The sequence below is a fragment of the Neomonachus schauinslandi genome, chromosome 11 (assembly GCF_002201575.2).
Source record: "Neomonachus schauinslandi chromosome 11, ASM220157v2, whole genome shotgun sequence".
Classification (NCBI taxonomy): domain Eukaryota; kingdom Metazoa; phylum Chordata; class Mammalia; order Carnivora; family Phocidae; genus Neomonachus; species Neomonachus schauinslandi.
Window position 1 is genome coordinate 105,866,444 of NC_058413.1, and position 18,151 is coordinate 105,884,594.

At 44.3% G+C, this 18,151-nt stretch overlaps 1 protein-coding gene across 1 annotated transcript; it reads left to right on the forward strand.

Annotated features, from left to right (window-relative positions):
• Nucleotides 1-960: 960 nt before the first annotated feature.
• On the forward strand, nucleotides 961-1,556 carry SLN (sarcolipin). Its single transcript, XM_021696312.1, has one exon. The coding sequence runs from the start codon at nucleotides 1,017-1,019 to the stop codon at nucleotides 1,110-1,112; it is 96 nt and encodes a 31-aa protein (XP_021551987.1). The 5' UTR covers nucleotides 961-1,016; the 3' UTR covers nucleotides 1,113-1,556.
• The last annotated feature ends 16,595 nt before the right edge of the window (nucleotides 1,557-18,151 follow it).

Consider the following 18,151-nt stretch of genomic DNA (forward strand, 5'->3'; position numbering starts at 1 on the left):
GGGCTCTGTGCCCAATGCAGAGCTTATAAGAGGCCAAGCAGCTGCTTCAAGAACTTCATGCATTCACAGGTTTAGATAGAGACCTATGGCAGCCCGACACTTGAGAAATTACGGGGTCCTACTTCTACACGCAATTCCAGGCGAGAACAAATACTAAACCATACCACTTTTTGGTCTTACTTTGTTTCGGTGACCTTGCTTGTTGGTACCCTATGTTAGCAAGGCAAGCACACACATCCTTCGAGAGAGAAAATACAATATTTTGTGTTTTATCCAATGTATCTATATATTCATCACAGAAAAACAATCAGGACTTTGTTGGTCTTTTTGACATTAGGCAGAAAACCCAGGTTCTTCTTATTAGTTAGGGTTCTTCAGAGAAACAGAACCAATAGGGTTTATGTGTGTGTGTGACCTACATCTATAGTTAATATCAAGACAGATGTAGGTAGATACATGGATAGAGTTGGCTTAGGTGATTTTGGAGGCTGACAAGTCCAAAATCTACAGGGGAGGTCAGCCGGCTGGAGACCGAGGAAGAGCTGCAGCTCTAGTCCAAAGATAGTCTGGAGGCTAGAAATTTAAGATGAAGGAGTTGACAGGGTTGATTCCTTCTGCGGCTTCTCTCCTTGGCTGGTTGATGACTGCCTTCACCTGCCTTCACACGGACTTCCTTCCGTACATGTCTGTGTCCTCGTCTGCTTTTCTTATAAAAACACCAGTCATAGTGGATTAGGGTACATCCTAATGGCCTCATTTAAACTTAATTACCTCTTGAAAGACCCAATCTCCAAATACAGTCATATACTGAGACACTGGGGGTTAGGATTTCAACATATAAATTTTGTTGGGGCCACGGTTCAGCCCATAACACTCTCCTCTTCCACATTGAGGACAGCATGCTCACTAATCTCCCCATGTTTTCTTTGCTACTTTCCATTAGGTGAGGACAAGCAGGAGGTCGTTGGCGTGCCCTCCGAAGTCCGCTGTCAGTTCTCACCGAGCCAACTCGGAGGATGGGGATATCCACCCGGGAGCTGTTTCTCAACTTCACTATTGTCCTGATCACTGTGATTCTTATGTGGCTCCTTGTGAGGTCCTATCAGTACTGAGAAGCCATGTTACGCTCCTGGGACTGACTGCAACCCTCTGGAGCTCCCTGCTGTATGTCCTGAGCACCCACTGCTGTCATGGGATGCCTTTCTCAGCACCCCAAGGCATTCTGACCCACATGCACACTATCTGAGGTGCCTCCAGCGTTAGGATCGATCGTGTGTCCTCTAAAGATGCTGCTCACACGGGCTGCCAAGTATTTGCCAGTGAGCATTAGATTTATTCCTCAACTCTTACGGCAAATGTGTTAGACAAGCCACAAGGTTAAAATTAAATGATTCATGATGATGTAGAATTGTAACAAGCCCCTGGTCTGTCTTCCCACACATCCCATCTCCTTACACCGTCTGCAACCAAACTCTCCATCAACTCACCAGAAGAAAGAAATGTTAGAGGAAGTCATTGTCAACCCCTATAGCTCTCATGTGAATAAAGTGAAGTCAACCACAAAATGACTTCTGGGATTTATTTCGCCTTCTATTTGCGAAGCTACATTTGACCCTTGGCTGGGATTGAAGTGACATGTTACAGTATTTCTAGCATTTGAGATAAGCCAAGATGCTGAGGATTTGAAACCAAATCAATTAAGATTTGCCACATTTCAAATAATTCTGTTGATTCGGTGTTCCTCAAACTTACCCTCTAAACTGGTTCCGAGGGCCGAGGGAAAATAAATTCCACTAGGAGGTCTGGGGCAGAGCCTGAAGTGTCCCCTTAAAGCACAAAATTTCTTTGAAATCTTGTGTTTTATCTTTTTTTAAATTGCTGAATATCCTTTTTATTTTTTATTAACATATAATGTATTATTTGTTTCAGGGGTACAGGTCTTGCGTTTTATCTTTAAAATTCACAAGAAATGTGGGATGCCTGGATGGCTCAGTCAGTTAAGCATCTGCCTTTGGCTCAGGTCATGATCCCAGGGTCCTGGGATCGAGTCCCGTGTTGGGCTCTTTGCTCAGCGGGGATCCTGCTTCTCCCTCTCCTGCTCCCCCTGCTTGTGCTCTCTCTGTCAAATAAAATATTTAAAAATAATAATAATAAAAATAAAATGTAGGATCTCAGGCCCCACTCCAGACTGAATTAGAATCAGAACAAATCAGAATCCTCACTTCCAGTGATCCATAATCACATCAAAGTTTGAGAAATACTAGTGGGGATCAGGGATTGCCAACTCTGGCTGCACAGTAGAATCATCTAGAGGAACTTTGGAAAATGCAGATGCTTGGGCTCTACCCCCTGAGGCTTTTACTTAATTGGTCTGAAGAGGATTCTGGGATCATGACCTGAGCCGAAGGCAGACGCTTAACAACTGAGCCACCCAGGCGCCCCTTCCCAGGAGTTTCTAATCTAATTGGTCTGGGGTGAACCTAGGCATTATTCTTTTTCAGAAGGGTTCCAGTTGATTCTTCTGTGCAACCAATTAAGAACCCGGATATGATTAAGGGAAAAAAAAAATTTTTTTTTCTTTAAGGTGTTCCCAGCAAAAGTTAGGAAATTGCAGTGTCCTGTTCCTAATTTCATTTTATTTTTTAAAGATTTATTTATTTATTTGGGGGGGCAGGGGCAGAGGGAAAGGGAGAGGGAAAGAAGCAGACTCCCCTCACCACATCCGTGCTTGGAGCCTGACGAGCCTGACTCGGGGCTCCAACTTAGGACCCTGAGATCATGACGAGAGCCGAAATCAAGAGTTGGATGCTCAAGACTGAGCCAGCCAGGCGCCCCTCCTGTTCCTATTTTAGAGTCAGACTACACCTGCGGATGTGCAGTCCTTAATGATTTAGTGTGCAGTGCACCTCCTCCTAGACACGTGGCTCTGGGGCCCTTGGTAGAGGGTTATTAGTTTCTCCCTTACCCTAAGAAGACCTCAGAGAATCTACGGCTGTTTGTGTCTGTGTTTGAGAAGGTGTGTGTATGGTGGTAGAGAGGGAAGTGGACACAATGAGTGACACAGTCCCTTCACCCAAGTCACTAGTGGTGCCAACGTTTACAGCAGCAGCCGTTTACTGAGTCTGCTGTACGTGAAGCCCCACACCAGGCACTTTCCACATATTATGCCATTTAGTAGATGTGGAGTAGATGTGGGAGCTGAGGATCACAGACCTCACTGACCAGATGTAAGTGGTGAAGCTAGGGTGACGAAAATAGCGTGTTCCCCTCTGTCGGGACTGCAAACAAGTCATGCTTTATTATAGCTCTCCAAACCCTTTGATTATAAGTTTGTACCCTCGTATTCTTTAGCATTCTAAAACATCAGGCTAATGAGATAAAGGTAACAGGTGTAATTCTCTATGTAATTTCTCTGCTTGTCACTCCTCACCTGCTTTTTCCTGCCTTTCTCTTCCTAACTTGCTGTGATTGGATCTACTGATAGGACCCACTTGCAGACCACATTAGGGATCACCTTTGCGGGGGTAGGACATCCATTAGCAAATGTGTCTAATTTCCTCTAAGTTCAGGAGTCCTAGTCAGTATGGCTAAATTCTTGTTTGACTTGTAAGTATCCCCCCCCCCTTTTTTTAAAAGATTTTATTTATTTGAGAGAGAGTAAGCGAGAGAGCACAAGTGGGGGGGAAGGCAGAGGGAGAGGGAGAGGCAGACTCTCTGCTGAGCAGGGAGCCCAATGCCAGGCTCGATCTCAGGACCCCGGGATCATGACCTGAGCCGAAGGCAGACGTTTAACTGACTGAGCCACCCAGGCGCCCTGTAAGTCTCCCTTCACGTATAACCTTCCCTGAGTCCTCAGGTATCTGAATCATCACAGTACCCTCAGTGTTGGCCCCACCCACTCAAACAAAATGCTAGTTCTTTACAACCAGAATGCTGAATCCTACTTGTTGGCTAAAGTTCCAGCTCATGGGCTTGATCTATCGTGCTAGCTTCTTTCTCTTTAGTTCATTCATCTGACAAGTACCTATGTGGAACTATGAACTATAGTGTTGGGCATTATACTAGCCACTGGGGATAAAATGGCAAATAAGACAGGCAAGGCCCCTTCTCAAGGAGCATATCATTTAGTGGGGGAGACAGATACATGACTGGGTGTTATAATGGCATAAATTCTTCAATGAGAGAAGGACAGGCTGGGTGTTGTTGGAAGAGATTCCAGGCAGAGGGAACAGCAAGAATAGAAATCCAAAGGTCAGACAGCATGGCAATTCCAGGAAATCGAAAGTATCAGCACAGCTGAAGCATAAAGTACCACTCCAGCCACATGAGGGCAGGTCTCAAGGTTCTGACTGCATCTGACTTCCAAGTTGGACCATCTCTGGCTTTCCTCACTGTCATGCCTTCTCACTCACTGGAAGGGACCTCCTGCCACCAACAATCATCTGAACCGTGTCTGTGCTTATACAGGAATTAGACACTGGGTCTGGGAACCCCTGGTCACCTGTACCCCCAGCAGTGAGGAGAGTTCTCCCCACTTAGCATCTCGCCCTTGGGGTAGCTCTCTGTTGGATGATGGTCTCTTCTTGCCGTAAACCGCAGACTGCCCATTCAAGTGCCTCTTAAAGTTGAGCTGCTCATATTACAGTGGCAACCAACCATATGAATTTTAAAAGGAAGGTATTTTGAAGTGCTGGCTTAGGCTTTTCTTCCAGTCTTCCTTAAACTCACTACTAAATTAGGCATCTTTTGGAACATCCATCTCCCCTTCTTTTTTAAAAGATTTTATTTTTACAAAATCTCTACACCCAGTGTGGGGCTCAAACTCATGGCCGAGAGCAAGAGTTGCATGCTGTACTGAGCCAGCCAGGCGCCCCTGGGACATCCTCTTTTTATCTAACAATTTTCTTACACTGAGGAGATACACATGCTTTTATCAGTTGTTGACAGTCCCACCACCATATATGGTTGCCAATTCCTCTCCTTAGGACTGCCAGGAGTGTCGGCTTTATAGGCATAAGAAATTTTCCATATAATTCGTGTCCCAGCCATGGCTCTTAGAAAAGAGCCCCAAGGTACTCCAACCTGATCAGCTTTTCCAATCACATTTCCATCTTTGCTCCATTGACCCAGACAGGGAAGTGTGAAAATCATCATAAAATGATGGTGCTGCCACTGTTGTCTTTTTTTTTTTTAAGATTTATTTATTAATTTTAGAGCGAGAGCTCTCACATGAGCAGGGGGAAGGGCAGAGAGGGAGAGGGAGAATCCTCAAGCAGACTCCCCATTGAGCTGGGAGCCCAATGCAGGGCTTAATCTCATGACCCTGAGATCATGACCTGAGCTGAAATCAAGAGTTGGCCGCTCAACCGACTGAGCCACCCAGGCGCCCTGCCACTGTTTTTTTTTAATGTGGGCTCTCAAACATTCTAGAAGGCATTTCAAGGGGACAGCACCCATTGCATGTTTACTTTTTTTTTTCTTTTTTGCACTAACCATGAACTTCATTCTCTCACTGAATAACAAATTGGGGAATCCTTTAGAAGGCAGTCTCACATGAAAAGGTAAAGGTCAGATTTGCAATTTTATTTTCCTCCACCTTCTTCCTATTCCTATTTGTTTAGAGTCAAAAGAGCAAGATTCACAGAAAAAAGTCATCTCTTGCTGCACAAGCCTGTCCCTTGGATAGTATCCTGCCACATCAATAGATATTTTCTTTTTTTTTTCTTAAAGATTTTATTTATTTATTTGAGACAGAGAGAATGAGAGAGACAGAGAGCACATGAGAGGGGATAGGGTCAGAGGACGAAGCAGACTCCCTGCCGAGCAGGGAGCCCGATGCGGGACTCGATCCAGGGACTCCAGGATCATGACCTGAGCCGAAGGCAGTCGCTTAACCAACTGAGCCACCCAGGCGCCCAATAGATATTTTCAAACAAAGTATGTATATTTTGGTCTCTTCCACCCCCCCTATCCATTCATTTCTGATTGACTATCAGGTGTGCTGGAGGAATAATTGTCAAACTATATTGGAATGGCTTGGTCTCATGGAAGGGTCTTGCTCTCACTTTCCTTTTAGCTCATGGTTAAGGGGACTAATCACCTTTAAGATTTTCTTTTTGCTTAGCTGTCCCTTTTATATCCCTGGGACACAATTTTTTTTCTTTTAAGATTTTATTTATTTATTTGAAAGAGAGAGTGAGAGGGGGAACACAAGCAGGGGGAGTGGGAGAGGGAGAAGCAGAATCCCTGCTGAGCAGGGAGCCCGATGCAGGGCTCCATCCCAGGACCCTGGGATCATGTCCTGAGCAGAAGGCCGATGCTTAACAGACTGAGCCCCCCAGGTGCCCCTCCCTGGGACACAATTCATTGTGCCATTCTGCCTTCCCACAGCCATTTGGGCAAGTGCTCCCTGTCATTCCTGTATGGGATCCCAGAGCCTTCCTCAGCAGGTGGGTATGTGTGTTACCTCCTTGAGACCTCACTACCCAGATCCTGTCCTGAATGCCTAGACTGCCCCCAGTAGATAGGGATCAAATAAACTAAGCTGGTTCTGTACCTCTTTCCTCCAAATACATTACCCATCATTCTCCTAGATAGGTTTTATCATTTTCTTGTTTTTAGAATGTCTTTTAAAAATTTTTGGCACAGAAGACCTTTCTTAGCTGACCTATGCCTACCTGTAGCTGCTCTTCTGTTTGCCTGTCCCATGTGCCCCACTCCACCCCTTATTTCCTGTCCTTTCTTACTATGTATAGTTTTCAAGTATGCCATGCTCTCTTATGCTGCTGTGACCTTGTACATCCCTTTGTCTGGACTTTCTTCCCTTTCCTTTCCTGGCTAATGCATTTGTTAAGATTGCCATTAGGTGTTATTACTTCTTGTCTGGACTTTCTTCTCTTTCCTTTCCTGGCTAATGCATTTAAGACTGCCATTAGGTGTTATTGCCTCTTGGAGGTTATCCGCAGAGGATTCCCTTCCATGAGCCTCATGCTTCACGTGCTCTTAGCCCTTATCCCACTGCATAGTTTGTTGCATGTCTCTCTCATTTCTTTTTAGTCCATGGCGGAGGTGGGGGGGGGGGGTCTCATTTCAAAGCTAAATTTTAGTTCCTAGCTGGTGGACCATCATCACTAGATAAGTATCCATTGAATCCATCAAGAAATGCTTGGCTGGGTATAACAGTCTTGGGAATAGACCTGTGCCCATTTCTATGATTAGGTGCATGATCCGTGCTCACGACAGTGTAAGAAAAGAGGGGGCATGAAATCTGTGCTCTAAAAATTCTATCACAGTAATGAGCAAAGCAAACTTCTTTTAAACTTTAGGCAGTTGAAACAGCTTTTCCAAAGGCAGTTTGCATCTTTATGAAATATTCATGGTACTTGCTTCTTTTGATCTATCTCTATCGCCACCCTGAACAGTTTGACAGTGTTTATGAGTGACTCAGCAAAGCCCAATGTGTTGAGCACACATTTGAGTTCATCTACAAACAGGGTGATACTGGAAAAATTTCCATTTTTCAAGCTACGTAAAGTTAGGGTTAAACTTCATTTATAAACAGCATACTTAAACAAAACTTACGGCACACCTACTGTATGTAAATAAGAGAAACGTATTTCTCTTTTATCTTGTTAAGTATTCATTTTTATTCATACTTTTATTCAGCCAGTGAGATGGCTGGACATAAAGGACAGATGACCAGTCCTAAAACAGAGCTAATGAGAGGCAGAGCTGAGAGGCAAATCTAGTTCTTTCTAGCTCAGATCACGTAGAGCTCTTTCCAGTCGCAGGGCTGCCCCTCTGCATTATCAGATGAGTGACTCCAGGGCAGAAGGTACATTCCCTTAATCTGGGCTGAAAGTGCCAAAGTATAGTACATATTAGAGGCCTCCAGGCAAATAATTTAACTGCTCTGTAGCTCAGTCGTACCGGGTGTGTAATGTACACAATTCTGTTTCCCAAGAGTTTGATACAAAGTCCTGGAATCATCTTCATCAGTCAACTGAGCAGTAGACGAGAAAGGACAAGAATACTGATGGCTGATTAAAGCTATTTTCAATGTGTCAGTGTTATCTATGGGGATTAAGTAGAAATGACAGCTCTGTCTACAGCATTAGCCACTTATACACACTTGCAGGAATTTGTCACATGGAGATGTTTTCATCTCCTGCTCATGAGACCATTTTAAAGTAAGTACTGGAAGAAGTACAGTCTTTGGATTCACAGACTATATTTTGTGTACTAACATGTGACCCCAGACAAGTTACTGAACTTTTGTGAGCCACAATTTTCTTAGCTATAATAATAGAGAATAATATTTTCTTTGTAGAAAGATTAGACATTATTTAGATATCCTGTGTTTAATTAGAGTGCCTGGAAATTAGTAAATACGCAATAAACAATAGTTAATATTGTAACATAAGTAAAGTGTGTACAATGTTTGGAACAATGTGGCCCTAAAAGAGTGTTAAAGATTTGTGGTGAGTAATGCTGCTGAGATTCCAATGCTATTTCTTTTAAGAGGGAAAATGAAACACTTTGTAAAAGTTGGGATTTTTTTTTTAAAGCAGAGGAAAGGGATAGGGGAATGGCCGATTCTTTTACTCCAAAAGAGTACAGTATTTTTCTCAAAATGCAAGGACCATTTGAGTGATATCTGGATTCCTGCACCAACCCTGGATCTGACAGAATCTCTAGGAGTGGGGTCTGGCTTGCTACATTTTAAACCTGCTCCCTAGATGATTCTTATTTCCCTAAAGCTTGAGAACCACGAATCTGCAACACCCACACATGCCAACCCATAGGATTTGCATCTCTAATACTATTAAGGATTTGGGTTCTCGCTGGACTCACAAGTTCTCCCAGGTTCACTTTCTCAGAGGGATCACAGAGTTCTCACCCCATCCCCTTGAACTACAAATTTATGGTCTTTCTTTCTTTTTTTAAATTTTATTATGTTATGTTAATCACCATACATTACATCATTAGTTTTTGATGTAGTATTCCATGATTCATTGTTTGTGCATAACACCCAGTGCTCCATTCAGTACGTGCCCTCCTTAATACCCATTACCATAGAGCTATCCTATGACCCAGCAATTGCACTACTGGGTATTTACCCCAAAGACACAGATGTAGTGAAAAGAAGGGCCATATGCACCCCAAATTTATGTTCTTGTTCCTCCCCATCTTTCCAGGGAAAGCTCTCCTTGCACCCTCTAGCCCCTATTCTTAGTAGTTCCCATGCCAGATCCATAGATTCTCTCTCAAAAGTATTTGCTTCTTTGTACCTGAAGATTCAGATGCTCTCTACACCTCCACTAATACAACTAATACTAATATTAATAAAATTATTTCTAAACCTGAGGTTATGTAGTGTGTTAGCTTGTATGCAAGGGTTCTATTTTGATACATTTTCAAAGAAAATGTTGGAACTGTCGCTCAAATTTTGATAGCTTTAAAACATAAACATCAATAGATCTTTCCAAATTATGTTCCAACTTGATCCTCGCCTTCTTCCTGGCAATGAGACTGCACCCAAGGCTAGAACATCAGCAGAAAGCAGTCTTCCCATTAGATCTTGGATTTTAAAAATGCAGAAATTTGTTACTTTCTCCCTGGGTGGGTAAAGTGAAAATGACTTTTCTCAGCAGCAGCTGTTTCAGGGTCTGCCTGGTGTGATAGCATTCTGGTGGCAGTGTTCACAGGCTTCAGCCAACACTGTCTGACCTACATCCACCTGTGAATTGCTTTTCTTCCAACCACTTACCCACTTTAGATCCCTCTGACACAGCCTCAAAAAGGCCATGGGAGAAAAAAAGCCTATTTTCAACACATGCTGGGTCTACAGTGACATGCAAAGTGATATCCAGCAACCCCCCCCCCCCACACACACATCCTGCCAAGTCCTGCCAAGTCCTAAGACGATTTGTCTTCGCACTGCAACCTTTTCAGGTATTCAGAGATTTCATGTGATTCTCTGATAATCCAACATGAAAACTGCCCGTCTTTTGCTGCATCCCCCGATGAACTTTCCATTTCACCCAGAATGACAAGACACTCAGAGCGTCTGGGAAGAGCAACACTTGGAATCAAGTGGTACTAGAAGCCCGTTTGTGTGAGTCACCACCACCATCCCGACCCTGTTGGAATGAGTACGATCACATTCAGATTGCAGACTCATAGAATAAGCGGGAAACCACACTTGTGAGATTTGATTTTGTCACATGTGATAATACCATCAAACCTTGATTTTGGAAGTGAGAGACAGTCATATGCAGTTGGGGAGACTGCCAACCTGAGATACATTTTGCATTATACCATATGTCACTGACTTTAACGATGGTTCTGGACCAGTTCATTTTGAATATCACTTATGAAAGATCATATCATTGACATTTAATATTATTGATGATTAGCCTCTGAGCCATAAATCGTTCTCTTCCTGAGAAAGATAGGTATCTTGAAATATATTTTCCTTGAAGATGTCTGTACTTGGTCCCATCTTTTCCACCTTCTGGTATTTTCAGGAGCTTATTCTGCTACCATAATGATTAATATGACTATTGGCTAAGGCTGTATTTAATGTGCAAATCAATCCCCCAAATAAAAGAAAATTTTTTCTATTTACAGTGAAAAGGCAAAGCAAGCCCCATCTTTCGTCATGACCACTCATCTATGGAGATGAGAATGAAGGAATATCTCTTATGGAAGAAAAGGATGCAGTAGTACCCAGTAACAAGGCATATATTTTGATAAGTACTATTTTTTATTTGCAATTCAAAAATGTTCTTCTGAATATTAGATATGATGACTTAAAAAGAGGTATCAGAAGTCTTTTTCTATCTGGGTGCCAATCAAAAAAGAACTCGGTCCTTTTTAAAAAAATTTTTTTAAAATTATAGTTAGTTAACAGACAGTGCAGTATTGGTTTCAGGGGTAGAATTCAGTGATTCATCACTTATATACAACACCCAGTGCTCATCATAACAAGTGAAGAACTCAGTCCTGAAATATGAATTCTTATCTTACTATGCTATTTTAATTACAATTGGTTATAACACTTCATTATAATGTCTTATATTTTCTGGAAAGAGAGAAATTTATTCAAATTTTGTTTGGCTGGAGTTTCCCTGAGGCTGTTGGAACTCTGGTAAAGTGAGTGGTCTTAAGCTACTTTTGCACTAAGGCAAACAAAATGGAAATAATGTTGACAAAATAAATGGTTTCTAAAAAAGAAAGAAAGAAGGAAATTAGAAACCTTTCAAGTGAAGGCTTCACGTTGGGCAGCATCCAGTGATGATACTTAAACTAGACCATATGATTTAGGCACAAGCTTCGATGGAGAGGCAGGAGATATGCCCCCACAATAATTTGGGGCTAATTTCAAACTTTCTCTTCATTACCAGACCTCCAAAAAAACTTCTGGAATGTTTCAGCTAGAGAGAATTTCAAAGATATATGGTTCAACAGTGAAATTTTATGGTGAGGAGCCAAGCTTAGAAAAGTTAAGCAACTACTCCCTATTTGTTAATTGCAATTTTGGGGCGAGGAGCCAGATATCCTGATGTTTAGGCCACCATTTTTCAACTGGCAACTATGAATAATTGGATTTCTTTAGTGGAATCTCTCTTCATAGCTCTCAGATGGGGAAAAAAAAAAAAGGGCAAAATCTGGCTCCTTTAGGCTGTGGCCCAAAGAGTAGATCTCATTCTGTGTGTATACAACTGAAAGAATGTGATTGTGCGGCTCCCCATGGCCAAGTTTGTCTTGCTGTAGACCAGAAAATACACTGGCACTTCATCCTGCCTAGATGTCCAGGCCCCTCAACTTAGAATTCATCTGACAGTGCTGTTACTCAAAAAGTGTGGGCTTAGGTGTGCTGGAATCAGAAATCTGCAGAATCTCTCAGAATTTTTCTTATGATTAGCCTTCATTATTATGGCTGGAAGGAGGAAATTTTCAGCAAGGATTAAAATTTTAGCCACAGGGAAGAACAAACAGCTCCTATGACCTCTGAGATTTCCTACAATATCATTGGATGGTTTCCCTAGAACTTTCTTTACAACTCAGATGCTAAAACCAGCTGCTTTCAGATATCTTGCCCTACTCTCAAGGAACATGATCTAAATATGAATCATCACAGGCACCAAGACCTTGGCTAGAAAATCTTCCTAGTGACACAGTATCCTATTCCCTGAGAGATGCCAGAGGAATTCTTTCCACAGCTTCTTCCTCAGAAGAGAGGCAATAGGGCATAGTGAAAAAAGCTGTGGCTTTTGCTACAGATGAAGTATTCATCCTGACTCAGCCATTTATGGGCTGTTTGACCTATGATAAGTAAAATAATTTCCCAGAGCCACGGTGTCTAATCTAAAAATGGAGATAATGTTATGTACCTCAGAAGCTAGTGATAAAGTAGAAATAGTACATATAAAGTACTCTAATATAGTAGATTCTAGATAAATTATAACTTGTAACTATGACGCATAGGTTGAGTGTGATTACTAGAACGGAGCACCATCTCTATTTAAGGTAAGCTTTGAGAATTTAATGCCCCACCAAGTCCCACACATGGATCAGTGCATGTATGTTTTGGGGGTGGGAGTTTGTATGAGAGAAGGCAAGAATAAGAAATAAGATCTGGGGCGCCTGGGTGGTTCAGTCAGTTAAGCATCTGACTCTTTTTTTTTTTTTTAAAGATTTTATTTATTTATTCATGAGAGACAGAGAGAGAGAGAGAGAGAGAGAGAGAGAGAGAGAGAGAGAGAGAGGCAGAGGGAGAAGCAGGCTCCCAAGGAGCAGGGAGCCCGATGCAGGACTCGATCCCAGGACCCCGGGATCATGACCTGAGCCGAAGGCAGACGCTTAACCATCTGAGCCACCCAGGCGCCCAAGCATCCGACTCTTGATTTTGGCTCAGGTCATGATCTCAGGGTGGTGAGACTGAGCACATGGGCTCTGTGCTGAGCTGAAGAAAAGGGTTTGCTTTACTCCCTCTCTCGCTGTGCCCCACCCCACTCACACACAGACTCTCTCTCTCTCTCAAATAAATAAATAAATCTTTTTTAAAAAAACAAATAAGACCTAATTTTCATCTTTTTTACTAAGGTGTTAGTATGGCCTTTGTATTCATGTTGCATTGGCTAGGTTCTCCAATAATATGTCAATTAACAGTGATAATAGAGGGCATTCTTTAATTTTTTTCTTTACTGAGAATGCTTCTATAGTTTCCCCATTAGATATGATATTTAATGTAAACTTCTGGTAGATAACTTTTACCTGGTAAGGAAAATTTCTTTTCTATTTTGAATTTGTTAATTAAAAGAATCAGGTATGGTTTTAGCTTTACCACATGCTATTCCTTTGAGATTATTATATAGTTTTTTTTTCCTCATTTGATCTGGTAATTAATTAATCTACTTACATTCCTGAGATATATCCTACCTGACCACAATGTATTATTTTTTCACTATACTACCTGTTAGGGTGGCCAGTGATGCTGGCGGCAAAGATTTGCACAAAGAATACAGCAATAAGCAGGACAGAATTTATTCACTCTCCAAGGGAGGAGAGGGGCCAGACATGGAGAGAGAGGTAGGCCCTGAGTTTCTTTAGGCTGGGCCTTGTGAGGAGGGGCTTGACTCTTGGCCAGGTAGAGCAGGACTAACAAGTTTCAGAAGTGGGGAGAGTGCTCTGTCCTGGGCTCCTCTGGAATGTGGGCTATGGGCCGGCTAGAGAGGAATATGTTTTGTAGTTGTGGTCTATTTTCTGAGAATGAGGGGTACCATGACCTGGAAAAACAAAACAGACACCTGTGAGTTTTATCTGTAAGCTTGACTGGGGAGGGGGCTTTGAATAGAACGCTTTCACTACCAGAGTCAGAGTCATAGGCAGCCATGAAGAGCTCCTAAGTAGCTTCATACACAAATTTAGGGCATCCCTTTCTCCAGCTGTCTCTCTTCTGTGATTTTTCCAATAGCTCTCAAGAGCACCTTTTCACGGTCCTTAGAAAGCTGGAGTACTGTTCTTGTTTTGTTTCGTTTTCCATGCAGTTGCATACTTTCCGTAGCTGGGTCTGGCTTAGGAACAAAGGGTAGAAACAAAAGAGAGAGAAAACAATAAGGATTCCTTCAACACTGTTCAGATTACAGGGACTCCTTTTCTCAGTTCTTGGGTAACAAAGAAGGATTTTTCTCTGGGTTTTAGGTGCCTGCAGGCTCACCACTGCTGCTTTGTTGCAAGAGTTGCAGCTTTATGACTTTACACGGGGCAGGGTCAGGAGATTAATAAAAGAAAAAAGTGGCAGATTTCCTTCAAATTCACAATCGCCTACCTGGTCCTCTGACTAGAAAATACAGGTTTCTTTTGGAGCTATTCTGTTGACACATGCTGTGTAGTTCCAGGATTTGGGCTTGCCCTAGAGTCTAAATTAGAAGACCTGAGTAGAAAAATAAAACCCAGAAAACTCACCATTTTAATAGTTGTTAGATGATTTTATTTTATTTATTTTTATTATTTATTATTTTTTAAAGATTTTATTTATTTATTTGACAGCGAGAGAGGGAACACAAGCAGGGGGAGTGGGAGAGGGAGAAGCAGGCTTCCCGCCGAGCAGGGAGCCCGATGCGGGGCTTCATCCCAGGACCCTGGGGTCACGACCTGAGCCCTGAGCCCAAGGCAGATGCTTAAGGACTGAGCCACCCAGGGGCCCCGTTTGATGATTTTAGAGAAAGATACAGAGTGAGGTTTATTTATTATAGGCAAAAGCATAAGTTCCTGGAGTCTAGATTTGAATCATCTACCCTCTTGACTAGATTAAGATGAGGTAAGATTGTTAGAGCGACAATGGTCAGGCGGAGCAAATGAAAACTCTCTTGGGAGAGACGCTCTCATAATCCTAGAGCTCCATTTATTTTTGTAATTTTTGATAGGCAATATCTGGCACTCAATAAAAAAAATAGGCACATGAAGAGACAAGAGAAAGTAATCAAAAACGAGAAACAACAGACAATAAAGAAGACCCAGAGAACAGACAGGGACTTTGAAATAACTGCAAAAATGGTCAAGGAAAAAATATATAGTTATAAAGTTGTCCCTTGTATTCTCTTACAGCTTTTAATATTCTCTGTATCTGCAGTTTGGTCTTTTAGAAGGCCGGCCGGCGCTGCTGCCTTTTTCCCCGCCACAAAAACATTTATTGTCTCCATTTGGTCCCTGGGGTGGGAGAGGTCTCGGGGTGGCTGAAAGCTGTCTAGTGGCTGCATGGAGAGGCTCAGGCGGAGGCCCCTGACACCAGAGGGACACCAGGGGGACACGAGGGGCACTTCACAGGGCTCCAGAGGCTCCTAGCTGTGCCTCAGCGCGAGCCCTTCCGAGAGCTACCGGCGCAGCCCGCCGGCCCGCTGAGCTGAGTCAGGGGGTCGCCATCTTCCCGACGGGGTCACCGCCTCACCCAGGAAGTGGTTCTCCGGGAGGTCCCAGACACGGGGGGGAGGGGGGCCTGCGCGGGCACAGCCGACGGCTCGGGCTCTGGGCCGGCGCGCCTCACGCTCTTCTTCCAGAACCACGGCGGCCCCACGGCGGCCAGGGGCCTGCCCACGCGTCCGCGGAGGCCCTGTGCCGGTCCTGGAGGCGGGCGCAGCCCCGCGCTGCGTGGGCGCCCTCGCGCTTCCTCTCGGGCGCTCCGGAGAAGGGCCCGCGCGGCGCACGGCCACGTGGAGGCGGCGGACCCCGGAGCCCGGACAGAGGTAGGGGGCAGGCCGGCCGGTGCGCGTCGGCGACCGGGGCACGCGGCCTCCGCCGGGCGCGCTGGTCCTGACGAGGCCCGGCGTGCGAGCTGGGTGGGCTCGAGGGAGGGCGCTGGCCGGCGCGGAGGCGGAGGCTGCCTGGGGACACGCTTCTCACGGTCGCGGCTGGGAAGGAGGGCGGAGGGCGGCGGGAGGCCGGAGGACGGGCGTCCCGGTCTGCGCCGTCCGCAGTGCGGAAGCCGGAGGCCGACGGGCCTGACCGTCGCGCGCACTGCCCTTACTTCTACTCAGTGGGTCGAGTTCCCCGCGTGGGGGTGTGAGGGCATCCCTGTAGAAGAAAAGCGTGTTACAAAGTCAGCGACCTTCCCGAGTAAACAGCACTGGTGCTGCTCTCCGGGTGAAGGGACTAGTTAGCGTCACTTTTACGTAGCCCGTATTTTTATTAAAATTTTATTTACTTAGGTATTTTGAGATTTTACTTTTAAATAATCTCTACAGCCAGGGTGGGGCTCGAACCCGCAGCCCGTGGGTCAACAGTCGCACGCTCTGCACGCCGAGTCCGTCAGGAGCCCCTGTTAATACGCACAAATACCTCCAGCAGTATTTTTTTTTTTACCCATTTGGACTGTAGTCTCCAGGTTATTCAAGTGCCCTCTTTTTTTGACAGTAAATTTTCTTCAGGGAATGTTACCTTTTCTTTGGTAATTTGCTTTGTCTTTTTTTTTTTTTTTTTAAGATTTTATTTATTTATTTGAGAGAGAGAATGAGAGACAGAGAGCATGAGAGGGAGGAGGGTCAGAGGGAGAAGCAGACTCCCCGCCGAGCAGGGAGCCCGATGCGGGACTCGATCCCGGGACTCCAGGATCGTGACCTGAGCCGAAGGCAGTCGCTCAACCGACTGAGCCACCCAGGCGCCCAATTTGCTTTGTCTTAATCTTCCTTTCCGCCCCGCCTCACCTTAATTTTGTAAATTTTCTTCTCCTGTCCCTTGAAAAGGCTTAGGATTCCCCTAGAGGTGGCCCTCTTACTTGCCTCGGTTAACACTAAAAAAGGGAAAAGGTCTTTTAAATTTACCCAAATTTGTTGCTGCAGTTACAAATCTGTCATGTATCCTGGTGAGCGTCAACTGTCGATTTCAGTTAAAATTAGTTCAAAGGCACTGATACCCAGCAGTAGCAGAATTAGGGAATAAAGCAGTTTTGTATTTGTAAAAAGCGCGGTACTCTGTTTGGCGGTCTCGCTCCCGGCTTTGAGCCCAAGGGCATGAAGCGTTGGTGTAGGAAACAGCCTTGCCTCGGCATGGGACCTTGGTTGCGTGTGTAGAGGTGACGAAGAGGCCACTGTCTGTGGGGCACTGTGCGTTGAGTTACGCAGCGCAGCTGTCTTTGAATATGGTTTCTCTTAAGTAAAAACAGGTACGTGATTGGAAATGCATCTCCCCACGCACATTTCCTTTCTCACCACAGTGTCCAAACAGTGTCTGCTCCCATATAAATTATATACTCTTTTCAGGCAAGTACAGTATTTTAAATAATCTGCTGCAAGATTAATTGTCATTTTTTTATCCCTTCTGTTTAAACATTTTCTTTGCAGTTACTTGGTTAATCATAGCATATGACATGATTCACTAAAAGTGTGCTTTACGTGGGCATTCCTCAGATCTTGTCTATTCTCTCAGTTGAGGTTCTTCTACATGCAGGTGTCTTTAGCTAAAATCTCAAGTGAGGGACGCGTCCCACGTACATAGTTGCTTTCTGGCTGTCTTTTCAGAGGGTTTTCAAACATGGTGGGGTGTGGAGTCTTGTGAGCTGTCCCACCGTCTGTCCCACCACCTCACTTTATTTTATTATTCCATTATTACTTATGAAGGGCTTATTTATGACCTAAACAAGATATAAAACCTGAGCCAGGGACGCCGGGGTGGCACAGTCAGTGAAGTATCTGACTCTGGGTTTCCTCTCAGGTTGTGATCTCAGGGTTGTGAGACTGAGCCCCATGTCCAGCTGCATGCTCGGCGCAGAGTTTGCTTGGGAATCTCTATCCCTCTCTCTCTGCCCCTCCTATTCGTGCTCTCTCTCTCTCTTTCACTCTCTCTACAATAAATCAATCTTTTAAAGAAAAAAACTGAGCCAAAACGTTTTGTTTTTTTCAAAAAACAAATGACATGGGTGATTGCAGCTGTAAAATGGATGACCCCAGGTATAGCACCGGGGAGGGAAAGCAGTACCCCCTGGTTAAGGAGACGAATGCTTTGCCTGGAATGAGCCTTTCTGGAAACTTGTAGCTTTACTGAATTCCCTCAGGAGTTTTGCTTCATACCCAGATGGTGAACAGGTCCATACACAGCAGAGGGCGCCCCAGTATAACACTAAAGCCCCGGGCCCACTGAAGAGCTCTGCAGT